Below are 22277 nucleotides of genomic sequence, written 5' to 3'. Positions count from 1 at the left end.
AAACCTTGAAGTTCTATGCAGTTTACAGGATAAAAGAGGACTGAAAATCACAGCGAAATACAAGCATCAAACTTCCCAAAATGTTACAAATAAATAGGTTTTTGATAATTTCCTAAAGTCCTGATAAGAAGCAGAACTGGTTTTCAAACGACTAGAATCTTTATCACAAGTAGTAACCTGAAACGACAATTGTCATTGAAAATATATTTTATATAAACAATCTTTAGCAGATGGAAAGACAAATAAAGCAAGAGTACGCTGTGATCGTTAAGAGTTTGCATAAAATGATCCATTACATAACTAGGTGCTAGACCATGTGACACCTTATAATATATACATCCATATTTGGGCTCCCTTTTATGAAGCTGCATTAGGGGAAAATGTGTCGTCCCCCCGTTATATTTATACTGTATAAAATGCACCAAACCTGAAAAAAGAGAAACAACGAATCTTACAAGGAAAATATCTAATGCGCATTGCTGAGCATTGTATTTTTACCATTTGTTAATAGTAATTAAGGAATGCCATAAGTTGTTCAGCCACAAAAGTAAGCCCACTGTTTTTTTTGGGGGGAGGGGTACACGAAATCTTCCGAAACGGAAGCTGCCGATTGATTGTAACACAAAGCGCATGCGTTGGAACTAAGCATTGTGGGATTGTGCGGCCCTGCAAGACTTGGGTTTAGTCGCTGGCTCATGGCGGCAGTTTGGCGACTTTAATAACGGTTTCACCAGCCTTGTTCTACGAACAAGTCTGTTGGGATACCTATAAAAAAATTCGCTTACTCTTAGGTTACTAATTTGGTATTTTACTTTTTTAAAAAAATATATATATATATATATTTAATGTGTTGAAGCAGGGAAAAGCCGAAATGAGTTCCAGCACCGACGTGATCCAGGTGACGAATGTCTCCCCCAGCGCCAGCTCGGAGCAGATGAAAACGCTCTTCGGATTCCTCGGACAGATAGAGGATTTGCGGCTTTTCCCGCCCGAGTACGTACACGACTGTCTGTTGTTTGCAACAGCTTTAGGTAGCTTCGTTTAGCCCTGGATGACGTGCAGGATTTCGGGATTTTTTTTGGGCAGGAAAACCCTGCGGCCTAGGCCTGAGCGAAGCTGCCTCGTTGTGGTGTCGGACGCATTCTACTCGGAGGAGGGGAGGGAGTGTGTGTATGTTTGATTCTAAAGGGTCTTGAAATAGCCCCCACCCGTTATGGTGGGTGTATTCCCACCATCTATTCCAAAATCAAATCGGCATTTTTTAGTTGGGGGGGGGGGGGGCTAGTGGAGAGCGTGCAGAAACGAGCTTATTTCTAGGATATCTTTGTTCTCAGTACAGGATGCTTTCCTTGATTTCAAGCTCCTGTCTGTAGCCTGTAAATTACGGGGAAAATTTTAGACTACTGTATTAATAAACGACGTTTGCTATTAGATATATAGTCAGACGTTTACATTTTGATATTTATTTAAAAAACAGATTAACTAACCCTGTTAATTTCATGCCTTTGAAAGATATTAAAAATAATTCACTGTTTTGCTAAAACTAAGTGCTATAATAGATTTTTTTATTCCCAGACTAGGATAAAATATGGTTTATTATAGTTCTGCATGATTCCTAGACTAGTATGAAATATGGTTATAGTTGTACAAGCTTAGGAAATATTGCAGCTTTTGAGGTTATTTTTATTGGGAATAGCAATAACATACTATTGTAGATCAATATACATTTGTGTCTAAATAATATTTTTGTGTACTACTTGCGTATTTGGGAAAGGCAATAGAAAAAGTGGTGTCCCCAATAAGTTATTCACTTCTTGGCACTTGAGTACAGGGAACTGCCTTAACTTGTATACAGTATAATCTCGTTATAACGGACTCGCTTATAACGGAATATCGTTTATAGCGATCGAGGTCTGCTGGTCCTGGCCGTTCGCCTTTATGAACATGCAGAAAATCGCCGCATATAACGGACAAACAATTTGGTCCCCAGAGCTGCATTTAGCTGTAGTTTTGTTCGGCTATAATAGACATGCAGGCTCTATCTACAAGGCGCATAGCGTGCCAGTGATATAGTATCAAAATGCATTCCAGAAGAAAATGACAGTGTTTTTCTTTCCAGTGCAGTATGACATAATGCTTTAGAACATCTTTTAGTGTTCTGGTTTTGCAATCATTTCATGCCATACCAATGTTTTGCTGAGTTTTATTGATGTTGCTGATATGCTTGTTAATTGATTGTATGTTGTTTCAAGTTGACCTAAATAAAATTAAAAAAAATGCAACTCTGGATATAATGGACTGTTTTTCCAGGTTCCTTGAAGTCCATTATAATGAGATTATACTGTAGTAATACAATTAATTGTTAAGTTGGGTTATGCCATATCAAGTGGTCTAGGGCTTCCTACCTCACCATCATGGATTTTGAAGAACCTGTGTGTGATGAATTTTACTACATTGCCCAACCAAACTTAAGAAATACCACTGGAATAATAGTGAAGATACCATATCATGACCTTGCACAGTATCGCTGCAAACGTTTTGCAAATTTGAGTCAATTTCCTTTGTTATATAAGCAAAACAAATGAAACTAGGTGATCTTATACAGCTTTTTATGTTCAGTTCAATGGAACTAATGCAGATTTTTAATATTTTGAAGTCGGTGTATATAAAAAGCCTCAAAGTGGGCTGAAAAATGGATACGCTAACAAATTAATAATTTTAGCCTTCTGTGGCTCCTCTAATAATGAAGCCTTTATGCCTGTAGAATTTTGGCTATTTTGTGACATGACTTTCTTCTCAAATATACGATTTCAACTTACCGTATTTTTTGCTCCATTAGATGCATTTTTCCCCCCCAAAGTGGGTGGAAATTAGGGTGCGTCTTATGGAGCGAATACCCACGGTTACCTATGTTTAGTGCGGCCACCATCCCTCGCTGGAAGTGGTGCCCTCAGCTGGCTAGCAGGCGACAGGCAGGCTCTTTTCCTCCTCCCCGCCCCCCCCCCCCCCCCCCGCATACCTTTTTTTTTTTTACTTTTGTTCGCGGCAAGGCTGGCTGGCTGCTTGGTTCCTGCCCAGGGCTGTGGAGTCGGAGTCGGAGGAAATTTTGGGTACCTGGAGTCGGAGTCGGAGTCAGAAGTTCAAAAAACTGAGGAGTTGGAGTCGGAACATTTATCTACCGACTCCATTTTTGAACTTGGCATACCAATCACGAGCGATTCTTTCAGCTATAGCACCCACTATATACACAGCACAAATGTTGCGAGCAGCTTCTGCGGCCTTAGAACCTTGATTAAAAGCAAAAAGAAGGTGGTGTCGAAAATGTTCATTTCTCTCAACTTGACATTCCATTTTAACGATCTGAAAATTAACCAGTGCTGTGGAGTTGGATTCGGAGTCAGAGGAAATTTCGGGTACCTGGAGTCTGAGTCTGAAGTACAAAAAACTGAGGAGTCTGAGTCGGAACATTTATCTACATTTATCTACTCATTTGCCAATAAGTGGCAAATGAGTTTTAACATAGGGAAGTGTAAGGTCATGCATGTAGGAAAAAAGAACCCGATGTTCAGCTACATAGGAAAAAAGAACCCGATGTTCAGCTACAAAATGGGGGGATCACTGCTGGGGGTAAGTAACCTTGAAAGAGACCTGGGGGTAATGGTTGATACAACACTGAAGGCATCGGCACAATGCGCCACAGCCTCAAGGAAAGCAAACAAAATGCTTGGAATCATTAAGAAGGGCATCACGGCCAGGACAAAGGAAGTCATCCTGCCACTTTATCGCGCAATGGTGCACCCACATCTGGAGTACTGTGTCCAATATTGGTCACCGCACCTCAAAAAAGACATGGCAGTACTCGAGGGAGTCCAGAGAAGAGCAACTAAACTGATAAAGGGTATGGAAAACCTCTCATATACTGACAGGCTAAAAAAGCTGGGGCTATTCTCCCTTGAGAAGCGGAGACTTAGAGGAGACATGATAGAAACCTTCAAGATCCTGAAAGGCATAGAAAAAGTGGACAGGGACAGATTTTTCAGATTATGGGGAAGCACAAGTACAAGGGGGCACTCAGAGAAATTGAAAGGAGACAGGTTTAGAACAAACGCTAGGAAGTACTTTTTCACCCAAAGGGTGGTGGATATGTGGAACGCACTTCCAGAAGCTGTGATAGGCCAGAACAAGTTACATGGCTTCAAAGAAGGTTTGGATAGGTTCCTAGAGAACAAGGGAATTGAGGGGTACAGATAAGAATTAAGGATAGGGATAGGAGTAGAGATAGATTATAAAAATAGTCAAGGACCACTGCTCAGGCAATGGGCCTGATGGGCCGCCGCGGGAGCGGACCGCTGGGCGAGATGGATCTCTGGTCTGACTCAGCGGAGGCAACTGCTTATGTTCTTATGTACTGCTTACTGACTCCACAGCCCTGTTCCTGCTGCTTCCTCCCAGAACTGCTGACTGGCGTGGCTGTCTCCCGTTCTCTCGCGGCATAGGGGCGCACTAGGTTGTCTGCCTGGTCCCGCACCGCTTCCTGTGAGACCTGAGTTCTCGCGGGAAATGGCGCAGGACCAGGAAGGCAACCTGGTACGCCGCTATGCCACGAGAGAACAGAAGAGGAGGCAGCCGCATCAGCTGGCAGTTCTGGGAGAGAGGGCAGCATGTTGCCTGCCTGGGGGGTAAGGAGGAAGAGACCTGGGCCTGCCTGCTGGGGGGCAGGACTGCCTGCCTGGGAGGGGGGAGTCCTGCCTACCTACTTACCCGCCCGCCCTGTCCCATCCCTACTTGCCTGCCTGCCCTGTCCCAGCCTACCACTGGATCACCAGAGGGGGGACAGGGTACAGAGCTTGGCAAGGAGTGTGGGCTTGGGTGCAGAGCCTGGTAGGGAGAATTTGGTTCAGAATGTTTTTGTTTTTTTTCTTGTTTTCCTCCTCTCAATTTAGGGTGCGTCTTATGGTCAGGTGCATCTAATGGAGCGAAAAATACAGTATAAGCTAATCTTGTAACTTTACAATTTGACTTTAAATGTGATTTTTCAATCAGCTTTTACAAAAGTCATCTAGAAAATGTTTTGAATCAGTTCTATTAGAAACAGCATGTTTCAAACGCTCCTGAAAAAGTTGATTTTGTTTTCAGTGCAAGCAAACAGTGCCTGAAAATGAGTCAAAGGTCATAAAAGTTTCTGTGCTAACGGCATACATTAACATCCAAATATGGTAGCTCCTCAAGTTGTACTTGTTATATGACCTTTTGCATTTTTATAAGGAATGTATTGATTGCATTGATTCATGGTGGCATTGCTACTATCAGTTTAAGAAATTTGAACCAGCAACCTCATCGTGGTAGAGGTCACACCTGATAGTTGTGCAATACCAGCCATGGGTGGGTCTCTTGGTTCAGGTTTCCAAGCCTGCAGTCTATCTTTGTCAAAGTTCCAAAACTGATCAGGGTATCTGTCTGGTTCCCAAGCCAATGATTGGGCAGCTTAACTTAGGTTCCCAAACTTAAAGTGGGTATCTTCTATTGGTTCCCAAGCCAGAGTTCTGACTGTCTTTATTCCTTCATTGCATTTTATTGAATATATAAGCCACATTTGTAAAAATGTTTCTGAAAATGAATATTGTTGCCCAAATGATATAACTGATGGCAGCAGAGAGCATGGAAATGAGATGTTGTTCTGGCACCCAACAAATGCCTTTTCTCTCAGGCTAGTAAAATGAATTAGCAGGGCCATGTGGGTTATAAACTTTTATCAAGACATCATTTTCTTCCATCAATATTTCATCAATGTCCATCCACCATTTAGTAAACTCAATCAATATACTGTATTTTTCACTCCATAAGACACACTTTTTTCCCCCCCAAAAAAAGTGAGAGGAAATGTCTGTACATCTTATGGAGTGAATTTAAAATTTTTTAGCACTGAAGATGGGAAAGACATTTGGGTGGGGGGCTTAAGGCAGAGGCTACAGTCAGGTTGACTTCTCGGCAGGTTCCTCACACATGGTAACCGTCAACTGAGAGAGCCCATAGAAAAATACCGGCCGAAAGCGATCTGATGCTGATGTCAGTGCCACACGTCTACCTTCCTGGGCTGTGAGGTCTCGGCTTTGGTTCATGCGCACGAGACGGCCCCTTCACGCTTGCAGGTCAGAGGAAGTCCTCGAGCCTTGTTTACTTCGCGCAGGGTCACCCTGGCTTGAAGCACTCGTGGGCCGGTTGGTCTCTCTTACGTCCATGTGCGTCTCTGCATCCTGGCGCAGGAGGACAAGCATACTGGTTGTCAGATCTGACAGAAGAGGAGATGGAGCTGAAAATGGGCTATGCAAAGTATAACTTGCAGAGAGATACAATCGCTGACAAAGGCATTCATCGGGACCTTTGACCAGATATCAGATCCCCTGAGTGTTTGGCGACGAGGTTCAAGTGCTGTCTAGCCCTGTCCCCCTGTCAGTGTGATCATCATATTCCACAATGAGGCCCGCTCAACTCTGCTGCATACAGTCTACAGCAGGGGTGTCCAACCTGCGGCCCGAGGGCCATATGTGGCCCCGTGAAGTATTTTGTGCAGCCCTGGTCGAGGGCGATGCAGTGTTTTCCTCTGCTGCCTCCAGGTGTTTACCATCTTGCCAGCTCCCTCCTCTGTCTTGCTGCAGCATTTGTATGTTTGTGCGGCCCCAGAAACATTTTTTATGGCCAATCCGGCCCAGGGAAGCCAAAAGGTTGGACACCCCTGGTCTACAGTGTCTGCTCCTCAAGCAACCACCTCTCTGCTCTGACCGGTGCTCGGGGCTTTTCGTCTATATCCCCCTCCCCCCCCTTTCGATCGATTCAACCTGAAAAGTATTGAAGATCAGCTGGGAACAGAAATCAAACCAATACCCTTTAACATTGACAAAAACCTGTATTTGGCTGAGTACCATAGTGAACCAGTTGGGGATGAGAAACCTTAAGCATGCTTTTTATCCCAGGACAAGCAGGCAGCATTTTCTCACGAATGGGTGACGTCACCGACGGAGCCCTGGTATGGACCACTTTAAAAGTGCATCGCCACTTTAAGTCTTTAGGAAGTTCGCAATAGTCTGAACCACGCAAGTGCCTTCCTGCCTGACGTAGGGCGCGCAGTCCCTTAGTTTCTGCTGAGCTAAGAAGTTGCATTTCAATGGCTGTTGAAAATTATTTTCTTAATCGCTGCCTTCCCGCTCTCATGGATTTCTGACTTTTTAGTCAGTTTTTCCTTTTATCTTTCTTTTCTGTTTTAGTAAAAAAAAATAAATCAATTTTGGTTTTTCCCTTTTCATGGGTTCGACTCAGCGGGGCCTGTTCATCCACCTTGGCCTCTGGGTTTGATTTAGCTGAGGCCGTGTTTCCATCAATGTCCCGGCCTCCAGTGTTTGGGGCCTGAACACCATCCAGAGACTTGTTCCCATTGTTTGTCTCTGCAAAAGCGAACCCTTAAAAATCGCCTTATCCAGCAGAAACTACTTTTCGGCATGGAGGGAGATTCGACATCAATCTCGGCGTTGGTGGCACCATCTAAATTGGCACCACAACTCTTGACGTCGGCAGAGCCAACTTAGATATCACATGCAGTGGGTAAGCCGACTAAGAAGCCTTCCATCCCTTCAGGTCCTCAGGTCACTTAAGTAGTGAGCCAAGTCCTGCCGACCTCGAGGAGACCCAAAAAGCACTCTGCTACAATTTGGGTGAGTGCCTCGACATCGGCCTCCTCATCGTAGAGCGGCACCGAAGGTACCAGCAAAAAAGCCAGCTGTACCGGTGCATTCCCTGAAGCAGCAAATTTGAGACTTGCTGCAGGAGGAATTAAGGGAGCAGTTACAACTTCTGCTTCCTGTTATGTCGACACCGGCTCCTCCAGTGCCATTTCAGTATGAGTCCTCATCGACTCTGAACCTTTGAGAGCCTCCATCGGTGCCGCCTTCCTTGGTTAAGGAACTGGTATCGGGGACTACACAGCACTGATCATCTTCACAGACATCACCTGAGACGGTGTCTGTCAGATTGGGCAAGATTCTGAATAAAATGAAGCATCTCAAGCCTTCAACACCAACTCCTCGGCACCAACTTCTAGTTACCTGGGATTCTGACCTTTGGGGTGATTCTGGAGAACCTCTTATCTGATGAAGAGGGTTCTTCAGAAGAGGAGTCTCAACTACCATCTTCTCAGGATCCTCATATCAAATCTGATAAGTAAGTCATCCTTTGCCACCTTTTTATATGAAATGTCTGACACTCTTTCTATTCCCTTAGAGGCTGATTCCAAAAAAACTCTAAAGCTTTTTTGGATGCCTTGGATTATGACCAGCTGCCCAAGAGTTTCTCAAGCTTCCCCTACATGATATCCTAAAGGAAACTTTTTACAAAAACTTAGAAACTCCTCTTACTATCCCTATAGCTCCTCGCAAACTCGATTCATTATACAGGGTGGTTCCTATACCAGGGTTTGACAAATCTCAGCTTCCCCATGAATCCTTCCTGGTGGAGTCAACCCTGAAGAAATCTGCAGGAGCTAGTGTATATGCCTCCATACCTTCTGGCAGAGAGGGTAAGGCAATGGACTGCTTTGGCAAACGTCTATTTCAGAATGCCATGCTCGCCAAACAATCCAGCAACTATGCTTTTAATTTTTCTTTTTACTTAAAACACTTAGTCGATCAAGTTGCCGCCTTTCAGAAGTATTTGCCTGACCGTAAATTACCTGTATTTCAGCGTTACGTCTTTGACTTGCTACAGCTTCATAAATATATGGTCCACTGTATATATGACACCTTTGAACTAACCTCACGTGCTGCGGCTATGTCTGTGGCTATGCGGCGTCTTGCCTGGCTTAGGGTGTCAGAACTTTATGTTAACCATCAAGATAGACTGGCTAATGCTCCTTGTTTGGTGGATGAACTTTTTGGGGCATCTTTGGACATGACTACCTAAAAGTTATCACTCCATGAGCCCAGGTAGGATACTCTGGTGAAGACGAAAAAGAAACCTCCACCTTCTCGTCCTTTCAGACAGCAATCCTACCAACACCAATTTTCTGCAAAGCCTATGCCTCCACCTCAGTCTCGACCTAGGAGACAGCAACAGGGACAGCTGCTACTGGAGAGGGAGAAGGAGAAGGAGAGATGCTTCTGGGAGGGGAGGAGGGAAAGGAATCTGGGAAGCTGCTGGGCAAGGAAAAAAAAGGGACAGCTGCTACTGGAGAAGGAGAGATGCTTCTGGGAAGGGAGGAGGGAAAGGAATCTGGGAAGCTGCTGGGCAAGAAAAAAAGGGACAGCTGCTACTGGAGAGGGAGAAGGAGAGATGCTTCTGGGAAGGGAGGAGGGAAAGGAATCTGGGAAGCTGCTGGGCAAGGAAAAAAAAAGGGACAGCTGCTACTGGAGAAGGAGAGATGCTTCTGGGAAGGGAGGAGGGAAAGGAATCTAGGAAGCTGCTGGGCAAGAAAAAAAGGGACAGCTGCTACTGGAGAGGGAGAAGGAGAGATGCTTCTGGGAAGGGAGGAGGGAAAGGAATCTGGGAAGCTGCTGGGCAAGGAAAAAAAGGGACAGCTGCTACTGGAGAAGGAGAGATGTTTCTGGGAGGGGAGGAGGGAAAGGAATCTGGGAAGCTGCTGGGCAAGGAAAAAAAAGGGACAGCTGCTACTGGAAAAGGAGAAGGAGAGATGCTGCTGGGAGGGGAGGAGGGAAAGGAATCTGGAAAGCTGCTGGGCAAGGGAAAAAAAGGGACAGCTGCTACTGGAGAGGGAGAAGGAGTGATGCTGCTGGGAGGGAAGGAGGGGAATGAATCTGGGAAGCTGCTGGGCAAGGGAAAAAAAGGGACAGCTGCTACTGGACCTGGAGGGAAGGAGAAGGAGAGATGCTGCTGGAAGGAGAGGAGGGAAAGGAGTCTGGGAAGCTCCTGGGCAAGGGAAAAAAAGGGACAGCTGCTACTGGAGAGGGAGAAAGAGAGATGCTTCTGGGAGGGGAGGAGGGAAAGGAATCTGGGAAGCTGCTGGGCAAGGGAAAAAAAGGGACAGCTGCTACTGGAGAGGGAGAAGGAGAGATGCTGCTGGGAGGGGAGGAAGGGAAGAGAGTTACTGCTGGACAGGAGGAGGAGGGAAGGGAGAATGAAAAAAGGAAGGAAACAGCTGGCAGAGAGATTAGAGGAGGGGAAGGGAAAGTAGGGCATGAGAAAGTAGAGAGATTGATGATAGGAAGGGGTCAGCAGAAAAATAAGCAGAGAGGGACAACGATGATAGATCTGGTGTAGGAGAGATAAAAATGAAGAGAGCAGTGAAGCTGGAATGAATCATGTAAAAAGGAGAGAGGGGCACAAGCTGGATGGAAAGGGGAGAGGGGCATAGAAAGAAGACAGATACCATATGGAAGGGGGAGAGGACAGACAGTGGATGGAAGGGGCAGATGCTGGATTGAAGAGACAGAGAGGGCAGACGCTGGAAGGAAGAGAGTGAAAAGAAGATTGAAAGCAGAAACCAGAGATGACAAAAGGTAGAAAAAAATAATTTTATTTCTATTTTGTGATTAGAATATATCAGATTTGAAATATATATCCTGCTAGAGCTGGTGTTAGACATAACTGGGGACTGCAAAACCCAGGCAGTGCTTCTTTAGCTTCCAGCTGGCTTAGGGCGCTCTCTGACCTGGGGGCAGTTGCCCTAGTTGCACTCCCCTAAAACTATTCCTGTCATGTCTGACTGCAGTATTCTGTTAGCATGATATTTCTGTGTAGCATTCTGTAATAATTTGGCTTGTTCAGTTTTCTTGATATTAGAGGGGATATATGTGAAGAGGAGGGGAGACAGGGGTTTTGTTGATCTTTGCTCTGAATTATTTGTATTTATAAAATGACAATTGTACAGAATATTGTTTCTTTTTATACTTTAATAAAATACATTCAATATAAAATCATAACTGAGGCTTGTGTGGATGGGATCAGATGATTTGTGGGGACTGAGCTCGCAGAGATGGGGCGGAAACGGGGTTTTTTAATTTTAGTCCTAGTAGTTTGCCGGTCCACAAAATAATTCTTTTTTTTCTGCCGGTCCACAGGTGTAAAAAGGTTGAAGAACACTGCTGTAGTGAATTGTGAATGCTGCACTGTGGCCAATTAGAGGGGGGAGGGGAATATAAATGCTGCTGCACCCAATTGGGGGGAGAGGGAAGGAGGAAGAAGGAAGATGAGGAAAGGAAAAGAGATACCAGACCATGAAGGGGGAGGGAGAGATGTCAGGGTATATTGGGGATACCAAATAATGAAAGGGGAGATGGAAGGAGAGGAGAGAGATGTCAGGGTATGGGGGGAGGGAAGGAAACTAAGGAGACAAATGCCAGACCAGAGGGAAAGGAAGGAGAGAGGTGCCAGAGCAAGGAAGGAGAGGAGAGAAATGCCAGGGCATGGGGGGAGGGAAGGGAAGAAGATAGAGATGCCAGACCATGAGGTAGAATGGGAAGGAAAGGAGAAGAGAGATGCCAGCGCATAGGGGAGGGGTGGAGATAGAAAAATGGAGAGGGGGTAAAGCTGAAATGAATCATGTACAAAGGAGAGAAAGGGCACAGGATATACAGTTTATTGAAGGATATAAAAATAGGGACGATGCTGTATGGAAGAGAGAGAGAGGGCAGACACTGGATGGAAAGAGCAGAGAGGGTGGACAGTGGATGGAAGGGGCAGAGAGAGGGTGACAGTAGATTGAAGGGGTAGGTGGAGAGAGAGGCTGAGTGGAAGGGGCAAAGAGAGAGGGCAGATGTTGAATGGAAGGGATAGAGGACAAACGCTGTATAGAAAGAAGAGAGCGAAGAGAAGATGATTGAAGCAGAAACGACAAAAGGGAGAAAGAAATTTTTTTTGTTGCTTTACGTAGAATCAAATAGTATTGTAACTGTATTGATAAAAGTTTATAAATAGGAAATGGAAATAAGGCAATTTTGGGGGGAATAAACCCCTTTCCTCAGATCAGCACAGGATACCATAACAGCAATATACTGTACTGTCTTGATGAAAGATTTGGCCTCTGAAAGCTAATTGAAAAATGGAATAGTCCAATAAAATGGTATTTTCTTATTTTTCGTTATTTGTTTTACTTCTATTTGTTAATTTGTAAAGTGGTGATTGTTATGTATTAGTTTTTTTCAAATTTACATCTACTGTCTTTATATTTTGCACAGTATTAGGGGACATGTGTCACCGTTTCTGTGATGTTGCATTGTAAGCAGAGTCTGGATTCTTGGTGTTTCATTTTAACTTTTGTCTACATATTTCTATTTTTAGTTTGTGATTATTCTATATTGGTCGAGCGTGTTTCTGTGTTGTGTATGAAAAGGACTTGGTTTTCTGTTAGCATTGACTGTACAAGATCAATTGACTGTGCAGGATCTGGCTTGTTTATATTTACAATGCATGTGTTTAGTGTTCTAGTGCTCACTGCAGTGTTTAAGATGCTGCCTTTTCCTAGGTGCACCCTTGTTGTGTGACTCATGGATTATCTATATATATATATAAAATCGGAGGTATGTACGTGTGTATGTATGTATGTGTGTGTGTGTATGTGCCGCGATCACGCAAAAACGGCTTGACCGATTTGAACGAAACTTGGTATGCAGATCCCTCACTACATGGGGTGATATGTTCTGGGGGTCTTGCGGCCCACCTGCACACGTGGGCGGAGCTACAAACATAAAATCAGATTTCACCCATTCATGTCAATGGACAAAATGTAAAAAGCTGCCATTCTCACAGTAATTCCAACTACCTGGGGTGATATGTTCTGGGGGTCTCTCGGCCCACCTGCACACGTGGGCGGAGCTACAAACAGAACATCAGATTTCACCCATTCATGTCAATGGGAAAAAAGTAAAAAGCTGCCATTCTCACAGTACTTCAAAAACGGCTTGACCGATTTGAACGAAACTTGGTATGCAGATCCCTCACTACCTGGGGTGATATGTTCTGGGAGTCTCTTCACCCAAGAATTTATATGTTCTTGCTCCTGGAGGTGAAACTAAAAATGTTGTTTATAATCATGTTTTGTGTGTGTTGTATTGTCTTCATTTTGTCAAATATTTCACATTATAATTTGAATATTGTACTTTTTATAAAGCTGTAAAAAAATATTTTCATTCACCACTATAAAGTATCTTTATTTCAATCCATTTACAGTGTTATTGCTATAATTAAATACTCTTGCAACGCCGGGGCATCAGCTAGTTACTAAAAATAACCTTTTTTTTATATAGAGGAGGGGGGTTGTTAAAAAAATAATCAACACTGGCTGTCATATATACTAGGTACGCCACTGGATTTAATGACCCTATTCTAACCACCAAATTCCCCGTCCCACCCCACCTGGCTACTTTATCATGCCCGGCTGGAAAAAAATTTCTGGGGAGAACATTGTATGGTCTTCACGTTATCCCATACCTGGACGACTGGCTCATCAAAGATTCAACATCTCAGGAGGTTATTGTACGTTTCAATTACAACCTCTCTAACACCTGGGGCAACCCATCTGGAGTTCCTCAGAGGTCACTACTATCCCCACTGCTCTTTAATGTTTACATGTCATCATTAGGTGCACAACTGGCCCAGCGGGGAATAAAATTATTTAGTTACTTAGATGACTTTACAATCATCCCATTTGCCACTTCTCTCTCTGAAGCTACCCTCATGGGAACAGAAGTACTAAACTTGAGGAACAATGCATGACTGAATTTAGATTGAAGCTTAATTCAGAAAAACCAAAATTCTTTGCAGCCTCGCCACACTCACTCGTCACTAAAACATCACTATGCATCAACAAACTCAGTTACTCTATTCAACCTACTTGACCAAGGCCTAACCATGAAAGACCAAGTGGACTCATTGGTTAGAAGGGGTTTCTTTACTCTCTGGAAGCTTAGGTCCATCAGAGCATACTTTGACGCTTCATCATTCAGAATTCTGGTACAATCCCTTATACTAAGCCATCTGGACTATTGTAATATCGCCCATCTGGCAATCTCCCAGAAGAACTTGCAGAGACTACAACTGGTGCAGAACGTAGCGTTTAGGCTGATTTTTGGGTTGAAGAAGTCCGATCACATAACCACTTCCTACCGACTCCTGCACTGGTTGCCAATGGAGGCACGTGTGAAGTTTAAGCTGGGATGTTTCTGCTTTAAGGCACTATACGGTTTAGCCCCTAAATATATAACTTACCTCTTCTCCTTCTCAACCAGCAAACCCGAAGTTTGTCTTCCCACCGTTTTAGAGGATGTAAATTTAAAAGACACCATCAACATCTCCTCTCTTATCAAGCAGCATCATGGGGCAAAGACCTGGAAAAACTACTTAGGCATACAAACAACTATGGTGAATTTAGGGAACACCTAAAAACATGTCTGTTCTTGAATTACCTAGGTAGCTGATCCGCACAATCTCTCCCACAACAACCGCTCTCATATTCTGTTAGTCACTAACCTCCAACTATGTAAGTTCTTCTCAGTTGTAGCATTCTTTTTAATCATTATAAACCGCATAGAACTTCACAGTCCTGTGGTATATAAACTGCTATTATTATTATTATTGTAGCAGCGACCCAACGGACTATTTGGTTCCTCCAAAGTTTGGGGTTTGAAATAAATTTTCCAAAATCCCAACTACAACCCTCTCAAACTCTACAGTTCATTGGAGCTGTACTGGACACTGTGCAACTCAGAACATACCTTCCTCAACATCAGGATAGTCTCATACAACTTTGCCACGAAGGGTTGCCCCTCACTTCGCTCTCAGCGAGACACATGATGGTTCTCCTAGGTCACATGGCCTCTACAGTTCCCGTGACTCCTTTTGCCAGACTTCACCTCAGAGTTCCTCAGTGGAGCATGGCCTCTCAATGGGCGCAGGCTTCTGATCCTCTTTCTCAGCACATTACATTGACTCCTTCGTTCAAACAATCTCTCCACTGGTGGATGCTTTCTTCCAATCTCTCCAGAGGTTTGCTGTTTCAAACGCCCCATCATCAGAAGGTCCTTTTGACAGATTCTTTGATCTATGCTTGGGGGGGCTCATCTTAATGGTCTCTGTACTCAAGGTCATTGGTCAATAACAGATCGTCGGAGTCACATAAATCTGTTGGAACTCAGAGCGATTTTCAATGTTCTCAAAGCTTTTCAGCATCTTCACGATCAAGTAGTCCTCATTCATACAATCAAGTAGCTATGTACTATGTCAACAAGCAGGGAGGAATAGGATCCCTTCCCCTGTGCGAAGAAGCTCATAAGGTTTGGAATTGGGCTATTTTTCACAACATCTTTCTGAAAGCCTTCTACATTCAAGGAGAGAAAAACTTCCTGGTGGACAAATTGAGTTGTCTTCTACAGCCTCACAAATGGACACTCAATTTGTCGCCTCTCTATCACATTTTTTTCTCAATGGGGGACTCCCCAAGTTAGATCTCTTTGCATCCGCCCACAGCAACAAACTGCCTCAGTTTTGCTCCAGGATATATTCTCTTCACTGCCTGGAGGCAGATGCCTTTCTTATGGAATGGACCAATAAGTTTCTGTATGCATTTCTTCCATTCCCTCTCATTCTCAAGACACTCGTCAAACACGAATATGCCACCATGATTTTAATAGCTCCTTGGTGGCCCAGACAACCTTGGTTCTCCCTTCTACTTCAACTCGGCAGCAGGGAGCCACTACTTCTACCAATTTTTCAGTCTCTGCTTACACAGAGTCAGGGGTTTCTGCTTCATCCCAACCTGCAGTCTCTGCATCTGACAGCTTGGTACCATTCAATGTAACTACCAAGCCTACAGTTCTCTCAATCTGTAGCAGACTTTTGGAAACTTCCAGAAAACCTTCCACCAGGCAATGTTACAACCAGAATTGGACTTGATTTTCTGCTTGGTGCGCTCATCACTAGGAGCCTCAATCTACCTCCTTGTCTTCAGTTTTGGATTACCTGTTCCACTTATCTCAATCAGGCCTCAAATCAACATCTATTAGAGTCCATCTCAGTGCAATTGCTGCTTTCCATCAGCCATTCGAAGGGAAACCCCTCTCTGCTCATCCTGTGGTTTCCAGATTTATGAAAGGACTTTTCAATGTCAAACCACCTCTCAAACTGACGCCAGTGGTTTCGGACCTCAACGTAGTTCTTGCTCAATTGATGAAACCTCCATTTGAACCAATGTCTACGACTCATCTGAAATATATCACCTGGAAAGTGGTTTTTCTCATTGCTGTCACATCTGGCCGTAGAGTCAGTGAGCTGCAAACTTTAGTAGCGGACCCTCCTTTCACAGTATTCCACCATGATAAGGTGGTCCTCCGTACTCATCCTAATTTCTTACCAAAAGTGGTTTCAGAATTTCATCTAAATCAATCCATTGTACTGCCAGTGTTTTTTCCAAAGCCTCATTCTAATCCTGGAGAAACAGCTCTTCATACTTTGGACTGCAAGCGTGCTTTGGCTTTCTACTTACAAAGGACTAAGCCACATAGATCTTCTCAACTATTTATCTCTTTCGATCCAAACAAGTTGGGACATCCAGTGTCAAATCGAACCATCTCCAACTAGTTGGCTGCTTCCATCTCATTCTACTATGCTCAGGCTGGACTGCATCTAGAGGGTCGAGTCACAGCCCATAAAGTTAGAGCCATGACAGCATCTGTAGCTTTCCTTAGATCTACTCCTATTGAGGAAATCTGTAAAGCTGCCACTTGGTCCTCGGTTCATACATTCACCTCTCATTATTGTCTGGATTCTTTTCCCAGACGGGATGGCCACTTTGGCCAAGCAGTATTACAAAATTTATTCTCCTGAATTGTTAACACTCCCACCATCCCATTCTGGTTAGCTTGGCGGTCACCCATATGTTGAGAATATACTGACTGCTTGTCCTGGGATAAAGTACAGTTACTTACCGTAACAAGTGTTATCCAAGGACAGCAGGCAGATATTCTCACAACCCACCCACCTCCCCTGGTTGGCTTCTTAGCTAGCTATCTGAATGAGGAGACGCGCGCCCTACGTCGGGCAGGAAGGCACTCGCGCATGCACAGTGCAGCAATCACAAACTTTCCAAAAGTTCTTCAAGCAAGCCTGCTTGTGAAGGTGTCTGCATCGGGGCTCCATGGTTGACGTCACTCATATGTTGAGAATATCTGCCAGCTGACTCTGGATAACACCTGTTATGGTAAGTAACTGTACTTTTTACTCCTGAAGATCTTGTCAGGTACTTGTGATCTGAGTTGACTACTGTTGAAACACAATAATAGGCTTGATGGACCTTTGGTTTGTCCCAGCATGACAGCTTTTATGTTCTTATGACTTTTCCTCCAGGAACTTGTCCAAACCTTGTTTAAACCCAGCTACAGTAACTTCTGTTTCCAAATACTTTGGCAACTAGTTCCAGAGCTTAACTTTATCCCAGGACAAGCAGGCAGGTATTCTCACAAGTGGGTGACGTGATCCAATGGAGCACCGATGCAGACGCCTCACAAGCAGTCTTGCTTGAAGAAACTCGAAGTTTCGAGTCGCCTGCACCGCGCATGCGCGAGTGCCTTCCCGCCCAGCGCAGGGCGCATCTCCTCAGTTCTTACTTTTCCGCGGAGCCGAGAAGTCCGTCTTCGACTCTCTGCGTGAAGTATCTTCACTTCTGCCTTCTAAAGATCGCGGTTTTGTGTTCTTTTTCTCTTAATCGCTGATTTTCGTTGTACTTTTCTTGGTTTGTTTGTTGTTGTTTTTTTTAAATTTTCTTCCGTTCGTTCGACCAGGCAGGCCATGTGGCCGTAGCCCCAGCCCCGTGGCTTCGATCTTGCTGCGGAGCTTTTCCAGTCTATGTCCCGGCCTGCTACCAATTTTTAAAAAGTCCAAGTGCCAGCGCGCGATTTCACTGAAGGACCTTCATCGACGCTGTCTTCGGTGTCTCGGGCCTCAACACATCCCGAAATCGTGCTGTCCTTGCTCAACACTTACAGCCCATGCTTTCAAGCGTCGTTGCATCTTGTGGGAGCAGCTTTTCAGCATGGAGTCTTCGATGGAGCTTTCGTCCTCGAAGGGTGCTTCACCATCGACCTCACCCGGGCTCTCCAGGCTTCCATGTCTTCTGCTCCGAGCCTCATCAAACCTGCCTCGTTTGTCCCGGCTCCGTCTTTGACGCAGGCTGCAGTGCCTTCCTCTGTCTCCTCAGGTCAGATAGCGCAGCAGCCCATTCCCCCGGTAGTGCTTAAAGTGCCCAAGGCTTCTAAGTCCAAGCACTCTCACATTGCCTCGAGGGAGCACAAAGCCCGCGCAGGTGGTTTCGTTGGTGACGCAGATCCATCCTTGCCGGCTTCGTTTCAGACCTTACTTGAGAAGCAATTCATTCAGCTCTTTACCACAATGGGGCCGAAGCTTCTCTCTCAAATCCAGCCTGGGCACGGGGAGGTCTCCCGCGAGGTTGAGCCGCCTTCGGTGCCTCAGCAGTATGCACACTCTCTACAGGGAGCAGAGTCTCTGCGAGTGTTTGGTCTGGCATCGATGCATGCATCGCAAGGAGCAGAGTCTTTGCCCATGCCTCCATTGGAACCGATTCTCTCGATGCAAGGAGTAGTCTTTGCGAGTGCCTCCATTGGAACCTATCCACTCGATGCAAGGGCTCGAGTCTTTGTGAGTGCCTCGTGGTTCTTCCAGTCAACCACCTCTGCTTCTATCCACCGCTTCCAGCCCCATACACTCTCTGGGGGCCTCAGCGAAGACTCACTCGCCTCGTTTGTCGAGGCCTGCTTCGAGGCACAGCTCGCATCATCGATCGAGGCATTCTTCGAAGCACTCATCCAGGCATGCCTCACCTCATCGGAAGCAGCCTTTTCTTCAGTATTCTCCACCGGCTACTTTGCCTCCTCCGCTGCCGGATCTCGAGGACACGGTGGGATCTTTTTCTCCACCTCGATCCCCGTCCTCGTTGGATCAAGAGGCCTCGACGTCCTCGAGTCCCTCTCGAGGCCAGGCTTTGGCTGACCAGCTGTCTTTTTCTTCTTTTCTCCGTCAGATGGCAGCTGATTTGGACATTCAACTGGACACTGGGTCCAAATTTTCAAAGGAGTATCTCGAGACCATGCATCTCCCTCAATCCCTCAAGCTTCCTCTTCATAAGCTGCTGGATCAGACCTTTGTCCGCTGTCTGGAGACTCCCTATTCCATCCCCGCTGTTCCTGGAAAATTGGATTCCAGATACCGCACGGTTCATCATAAGGGGTTTGACGGTGCCCAGCTATCCCATCAATCCCTTTTGGTGGAATCTTCATTGAAGTGGTCTCACTCCTCCCAGGTCTATGCCACTGTTCCACCTGGCAGGGAGGGCAAGACAATGGACAGGTTTGGCAGGCGCATTTACCAGAACTCTATGATGACGTCCAGAGTTCTCAATTATAATTTTCATTTTATTACCTATTTTGAATTTTTCCTGTCTGTCCTTCCCAAGTTCATGCCCTACTTGGATTCTCGAGGGCACTTTGAATACCAGGAGGTCCTGGCTTCTTTGTCCCAACTCCGGTTGCAACTGATGCAGTCCTCATACGATGCCTTTGAGTTGTCTGCTCGGGCTACTGCTTGCTCGGTGGCCTGCGACGTCTTGCGTGGCTTCGGACCATCGACATGGACTCCAATCTGCAGGACAGACTGGCTAATGTCCCATGCGCTGGTACTGACCTCTTTGATGAGTCCATTGAGGCGGCGACCAAAAAGCTTTCGGACCATGAGAAGTCTTTCCAATCTATTCTCCGTCCAAAGCCCAAGCCAGCTCCTCCTCGTCCTTCACACCCGCCATTGATCTACCAGCGGTGTTTTCCACCTAAACAGGCTCCTGCCATCCGTCAGTCTGTTAAGAGGCAGCATCCACAGAAGCAGCATCAGAAGCCTCAGCCGTCTGCTGTCCCCAAGGCTCCTCAGCCTTTTTGACTGTCTCTCTCAAAGCATAACATCAGTCGTTCTGCCTTTCCCCGTTATTCCCCCTATCGGAGGTCGTCTCCATCATTTTTACCACCGATGGACGACTATCACCTCCAACCTCTGGGTCCTTTCCATCGTAAGGGAGGGATACTCTCTTCAGTTCCATCAAGTTTCTCCGGAACATCCTCCAAGAGAGTATCCTTCCTCCTGCCCAGACCGCCCTTCTTCTTCAGGAAGCTCAGGCTTTGCTACAGCTCCGGGCTGTCGAGCCGGTTCCTTTGGCTCAACAGAACAGGGGTTTTTACTCCCGGTACTTCCTTGTTCTGAAGAAGACGGGCGATCTGCATCCTATTTTGGATCTCGGGGTGCTCAACAAATATCTGGTCAAAGAAAAGTTTTGCATGCTGACCCTGGCATCTCTGTATCCCCTCCTCGAGCAGAACGACTGGTTATGCTCTCTGGATCTCAAGGAGGCCTACACTCACATTCCCATTCATCCGGCCTCCCGTCAATACCTCAGATTTCGGGTGGGACATCTTCAACTTCAATACCGAGTGCTCCCTTTCGGCCTGGCCTCGTCTCCCAGAGTCTTCACCAAGTGTCTGGTTGTGGTGGCTGCAATGCTCAGGAACCATGGTCTTCAGGTGTTTCCCTACCTGGACGACTGGCTCATAAAGGATTCCACGTCTCAGGGAGTCGTCCTGGCGACTCAGCGCACTATCTGGTTCCTGCAGAGTTTGGAGTTCGAGATCAACTTTCCAAAATCACATCTGCAACCTTCCCAGACTCTTCCCTTCATCGGAGCTGTTCTGGATACTATCCAACTCAGAGCGTTCCTCCCTCCACAACGTCTGGAAGCTCTTCTCCATCTTTGTCATTCAGTGTCCTCTCGCCCGTCCATCTCGGCGAGACTCATGATGGTACTTCTGGGCTACATGGCCTCTACAGTACACGTGACTCCTTTTGCCAGACTTCACCTCAGAATTCCTCAGTGGACCCTGGCATCTCAATGGACGCAGGTTTCCGACCCTCTGTCTCGACACATCCAGGTCACTCCTGCTCTGACGCAGTCTCTTCGCTGATGGATGCTCTCTTCCAATCTATCCAGAGGCTTACTGTTTCACACGCCCCCCCCCCATCAGAAGGTTCTCACGACTGACTCTTCGACTTACGCTTGGGGGGCTCATCTGGATGGTCTCCACACTCAAGGCTATTGGACCAGTACAGACCGCCAGTGCCACATCAATCTCCTGGAACTCAGGGCGATTTTCAGTGCTCTCACTGCTTTTCAACATCTGCTTCATGACAGTGTAGTCCTCATTCGCACGGACAACCAAGTCGCCATGTATTATGTCAACAAGCATGGAGGCACGGGATCGACCTCCCTCTGTCAGGAAGCTCTGAAAGTTTGGGATTGGGCAATTCGCCACAACACCTTCCTCAAAACTGTCTACATTCAGGGGATGGACAATGCCTTAGCGGACAACTCTCCGTTCCACGTCCCTTCATCACATTTTCTCTCTGTGGGGAACGCCTCAGATAGACCTCTTTGCAGCCCCCCACAACTTCAAACTGCCTCAGTTCTGCTCCAGGATCTACACTCCTCATCGCCTCGAGGCAGATGCTTTTCTTCTGGACTGGACGAATTTCTTTCTATATGCGTTTCCTCCATTTCCTCTTATTCAAAAGATTCTAGTCAAGCTGAAGTCCGACCATGCCACCATGATTCTGATTGCTCCTCGGTGGCCCAGACAACCTTGGTACTCCCTTCTACTTCAACTCAGCAGCAGGGAGCCCTTCCTTCTGCCAGTGTTTCCATCGCTGCTTACACAGCATCAGGGATCTCTGCTTCATCCCAACCTGCAGTCTCTTCACCTGACAGCTTGGTTCTTCTCAACGTAACTCCTCTCCAGTTTTCGCAACCTGTGAGGGATGTTTTGGAAGCTTCACGGAAGCCTGCTACTAGACAATGCTATACCCAAAAATGGACTAGATTTTCTACTTTGTGTTTTTCTCATCATCAGGAACCTCAACATTTCTCCTTATCTTCTGTTTTGGACTATCTTTTGCACCTTTCTCATTCTGGCCTCAAGTCTACATCGATACAAGTCCATCTTAGTGCAATTGCTGCTTTCCATCAGCCGCTTCAAGGGAAACCTCTCTCTGCTCATCCTGTGGTTTCCAGATTCATGAAAGGACTTTTCCATGTCAGTCCTCCTCTCAAACCGCCTCCAGTGGTTTGGGACCTCAATATTGTTCTTTCTCAGCTTATGAAACCTCCATTTGAACCTATTGACAAGGCTCATCTGAAGTATCTCGATTGGAAAGTTGTGTTTCTCATTGGCCTC

General features: G+C 45.8%; 1 protein-coding gene across 6 annotated transcripts in view; it reads left to right on the top strand.

Moving 5' to 3' along the window:
* Positions 1-635: 635 nt before the first annotated feature.
* The window catches only part of SRSF11 (serine and arginine rich splicing factor 11), a 204450-nt gene continuing 182808 nt past the window's right edge, over positions 636-22277 (top strand). For 2 of the 6 annotated variants that reach the window (XM_033916649.1, XM_033916647.1), the window contains exon 1: positions 636-993. In XM_033916649.1, coding sequence (XP_033772540.1) covers positions 872-993 — 122 coding nt within the window. In that variant the 5' untranslated portion in view covers positions 636-871. The remainder of the gene's footprint in view (positions 994-22277) is intronic. The other 4 variants (XM_033916652.1, XM_033916650.1, XM_033916648.1 and 1 more) reach the window with 3 other exon arrangements.

The sequence above is a fragment of the Geotrypetes seraphini genome, chromosome 12 (genome assembly GCF_902459505.1).
Source record: "Geotrypetes seraphini chromosome 12, aGeoSer1.1, whole genome shotgun sequence".
Lineage (NCBI taxonomy): Eukaryota > Metazoa > Chordata > Amphibia > Gymnophiona > Dermophiidae > Geotrypetes > Geotrypetes seraphini.
The sequence above is the reverse complement of the archived record's forward strand: the minus strand, read 5'-3'. Positions and strand labels throughout refer to the sequence as shown.